Source organism: Parus major, chromosome 28 (assembly GCF_001522545.3).
Source record: "Parus major isolate Abel chromosome 28, Parus_major1.1, whole genome shotgun sequence".
NCBI classification, from domain to species: Eukaryota; Metazoa; Chordata; class Aves; order Passeriformes; family Paridae; genus Parus; species Parus major.
Window position 1 is genome coordinate 4,285,768 of NC_031797.1, and position 4,339 is coordinate 4,290,106.

General features: G+C 59.3%; 1 protein-coding gene across 1 annotated transcript in view; it reads right to left on the bottom strand.

Moving 5' to 3' along the window:
- Positions 1–2,236: 2,236 nt before the first annotated feature.
- Positions 2,237–4,339, bottom strand: part of TIMM44 (translocase of inner mitochondrial membrane 44) — a 13,709-nt gene continuing 11,606 nt past the window's right edge. The window contains exon 10 of the mRNA XM_033520101.1: positions 2,237–3,263. Coding sequence (XP_033375992.1) covers positions 3,144–3,263 — 120 coding nt within the window. The 3' untranslated portion in view covers positions 2,237–3,143. The remainder of the gene's footprint in view (positions 3,264–4,339) is intronic.

Sequence of the window (4,339 nt, forward strand, 5' to 3'; positions counted from 1 at the left end):
CCTGTATTCCCGGGAAATCTGAACCTGTATTCCCGGGAAAGCTGAGCCGCTGTTCCCAGGGAAACCCGGGTGGGCGGGGCAGGTCTGGGCCGCGGTCACCGATCCCGCTGGAATCGGAGCCTGTCAGGAATTCGGATCCATCCTTTCCCAGAGCAAACCTTGCTGGAAGGAAGGATCCATCAAAATCACGGCGGATTTTCAGGGTATTTTAAGAAAAAGGTTTCATGGAGTTTCTGCTGCATTTGCGTTTAAAAAGGGAGGTATTTTTGGAAGTTATTCCTTTCCCATTTCAAAATCTATGTAAATCCTGTCAGATAGTCCCAGTTCCCAATTAGCGGCACTGCAGCAGCCGGGGGAAAATGAATTAAAGGCGTTTTAAGAAGCACCTCAGCTGAAAACACGGCAGGGAAAGGCGAGAGCAAGGCCAGAGGAAAACGGGCGGCTGCACCCGGGACATTCCCGAGGGCTGCTGTGAAACCCAGCCGCTCCCAACCGGAGCCGGGACGGCTCTCAGGGAAGGCACGGAGGTGTCGGATGGTGTCGGATCCCATTTCTCCGGGGATCCCGAGGGTTTCCAGCCCCGGGAGCTGCCCCGAAGCCCCGCGGGCCCCGCTGGTGCCGCGGCCGGAGCCTCTGGAGCGGGGATGCTGTGTCAGGATCCTTCTCCTGTTGGGAATCTGCCTCCAGACGCTCCCGGGGGATGTTCGGGAACTCTTTTCCCTCTGGAAAACAAATCCCCGCTGGGCTCTGCCCAGCCCAGCCCTGCTGGCTTTTGGAGCGAGGAGATTTTCCTGCGGCTGCTCCAGGTCCCCGCGGTGCTCCCGGCTCCTGCAGCGGTGACTCCGCAATTCCCGGGGCTCAAGCGGGGACTCGGGGGCTGCCTTGGCTTGGAAGGACCCCAGAGCCCGGCCAGTCCCACCCCGTTCCCACCTCCCGCTACCCCGGGTTCCTCCGAGCCCCGGACACCCCCAGGGATGGGGCAGCCACGGGCAGAACCTTCCCACGTGGGATTTGCTCCCCGTGGGGAGAAGTGTTCTCTAAGCCTTTGCCTTCATTAATTTCATTTATTTATTTTAATTGGCAGGAATGGTCAGAGGCAGAAGAACCCCCAGGTCCCTCAGAAGTCACCCCCGCTCCTGCCAGCGGCTCCAGGGAGAACTCGCAGCTCTTGGAGCTGATCTGAGACAGGGGAAGAATGGTTTTGGAATCCTCCACCACAAAAATGAAAACATCTCCGAGGCTTTGGCAAGGAGCTGAGCTCTGGAGAGGCAGCACAGGAGGCGGCTGCTGCATGGATCCGTCCCAGCTCCTTTCCCGATGAAAAACACCTCATTGAGAAAACCTCCCCCCTCTAATGAATTGTTCTTAAACGAGCTTGGTGCTCCGGGCTTGGCACAGCTCTTCCCCCGGAGCTGTGGTTTGGCAGGGATGTTTTGTGTGCTGAAGGATGGAGAGAAGAGACCCTGTGCCAGAGAGGCCCGGGGAGGACAATTCCACCTGGCAGCAGGGGCTGCATCCCTAAAAAACGCATTGGAGGGAGGAACAGGAGCACAGAGGGATCAGCGGGGACGGGCTCGGAGCCGTCCCGGTCCTCACACCCCTCCCAAATCCAGCCTGGAACCGGGAGAGGCCTGAACAAAACCCCCAGGGCGGGGCTGGTCCGAAGCGCAGGAGCCGGGGAGAGCCCCGAGAGGCTCGGGAGAGCGGGGAGGGATGGCCCAGAGCCCCCAAAGGCACCACAGAACCGCGGAACGGGGCCGGGCAGGAGCTTTGGAGCAGCCTGGGAAGGTGTGGGGGATGTGGGGGCTCGGAGCTCCCCACGCCGCGATGGGAACAGCCCACGGAGCCTGGCATGGAGCAGCTGAGTCACCATCCCACCATCCTCATCATCCCCATCACCATCTCACCATCCCCATCCCATCCCACCATCCCCACCCCATCCCACCAGCCCACCATCCCCATCTCACCATCCCCATCCCATGGATCCCATCCCATCCCAAATCCCAAATCCCAAATCCCAAATCCCAAATCCCAAATCCCATCCCATCCCATCCCATCCCATCCCATCCCATTCCCATTCCCATTCCCATCCCACCCTCTGGAATGCTCCAAGGGCTCGGGACAGCCTCTGCTGCTGGAGCTGTCCCGTCCCAAGGGAAATGTCTCAGCAATGTGGAGCTGTGGGGAGATCCCAGGGATGTTCAAAGCTCTGGACACTCAGAAGAGAAGGAGGAACTGGAATTATTCTCTTTAATCACGGCAGAGCTGTCCTGCCTCACCCTCAGCACCACAGCAATCCTCGGATTTCCTGTCCCAAACCTTTTCCCACCCTCCCTTTCCATGGACAGGGGTCAGGCCTGGCTCAGCTCCCCAAACTCCTGCAGGAGAAGCCCAAACCCCGCAGCTCCTGCTCCTCCTCGGGCTGGGAGGGAGCTCAGGAAGGAGGGTCCTGAGCTGCCACTGGAACCTGAATTTGGGGGATTTTTTTCATGATCTGGGATTTGCAAAGTCCATTCTTTAGATCTGGGCTGGATTTCACCCCACGAGCAGCAAAGTGGGGAAGCTCCTGCTCCTGGACCTGGGATCTGCGCAGGGATGAGGAGCAGGCAGGCCCAGGGAGCAGAGCAAGGAGCACAGCATTCCTCCTGGGAATGAGGACAGAAAACCTGGGTGTTCCCAAAGCAGCCCCACTGCTCAGACACCCCCTGTGCTCCTCCCGTCCTGCCCCGCAGCCTCTGCCCTCCCCAGGGACACAGCTGCGGCCAGAACCAACAACGTTCCCCCTGCCAAGCCCTGGAGAAACAAATCCCACCCTGGCTATTCCAACATCAGCCCCACCCCAGCACCAGCCCGAGCATCCGACACCTCCACGTGCGAAGCCCTGGTTGTATTTGGTTTGGGAAAGTGCAAGACACGGCAGGGACACGAGGCTGGACGGGAGATTGGCAGCCCAGAGCCCCTGGAGGAGTGAGCTCTGTGCGATCCCAGGAGCCTCCCGAGGACTCAGCACGGCCACAGCTCATCCCAGACGTTCCCCCGCTCCTCAGGGACCGGGAAAAGCCGGAGCTGTCGCGGGACCCCCGGCCTGGGCTGCTCCCCGTGGTGATCCCGGGCTGGAGCCGCTCGCAGGGGCAGGGCCGTGCTCAGAGCACCTGCTCCGTGCTGGAGGAGGAGATGTCCAGCAGCCTCCAGGCCATGTAGGGGTTCAGCTCGTCCTGGTCCCGGCACAGGGCCCACACGTAGAGCATCCGCAGCACCTTGTCCTGTGGGAGAATCCCGTCACCTTCCAGCTCCTTCCACACCCGGAATTCTGTGGATTTGAGGCTCCCCTGTCCCCAAAGCTCCCCCTGTTCAACATTCCAGGAGCGGCTCAGCGGCTCCACCCAACCCCAGGCACTTGATTAAAGCTGAGGTTTGGGCTCCAGTGGAGAATTTTAATGCCTCTCCCTGATTTATTGCAGCTCCGGAGGAATCCGACAGCAAACAGACTTTGATATCCTGTTCAATAATTATCCCATCAATATTTATCTCCCAGGAACGCAGGAGTTTAATGCAGGGAATCACTGGATCAGCTATTCCTGCCCTGCTTGTGAATCAGCCCAGATGGGCCCCATCATTCAAATAATTCCCATTTTTCCAGCCTGGACCAAAGGCCAGGGTTGCAAAAGCCGATATTTGTTAAATGCCTGCATTAATTCCGAGGAAAACGCGCTGGGAAGTGGCAGCTCCAGCCCTGACCCCATGAAGCCACCGGAGCACAGGACAGGCTGGAGAGACAGCTGGGAATAAAGGGACTCCAGGAACCTGCTCCAGCCTCTGCCACAAACTCTGGGATCAGGGAATTCCACGGGCCAGGCTCCACAGATCATTCCCTGCTCCCCAGGAACCACACACAGCCTGAGCTACAAGCGGCTGTGGGCGTTCCCTGTGGGATTCTCATGGAATTGAGGCGTGATTTGTGTAAGTGTGGGGAGCTAAAAGCGAGGATTTGGGGATTTTTTCATCCGGTGACTCAACTCTGCTCCCACCCTGTTTGCCAGAGGGCTCCGCTCTGCCAGCGCCCTTCGGGAAAGGAGAAGGGCAGGAAAGGCAGCAGGGACAGGGGGGAATGGGATGGAGCTGGAGCTGCAGTGGGAGATCCCAAATGTGTCCCAGACCCCAAACATGTCCCAGATCCCAGACCCCAAACATGTCCCAGACCCTGGACCCCAGACCCCAGATGTGTCCCAGACCTGCCCCAGACTCCAGACCCCAAATCCCAGACCCCAGACATGTCCCAGACCCCAAATCCCAGACCCCAGACCCCAAATCCCAGACCCCAGACATGTCCCAGACCCCA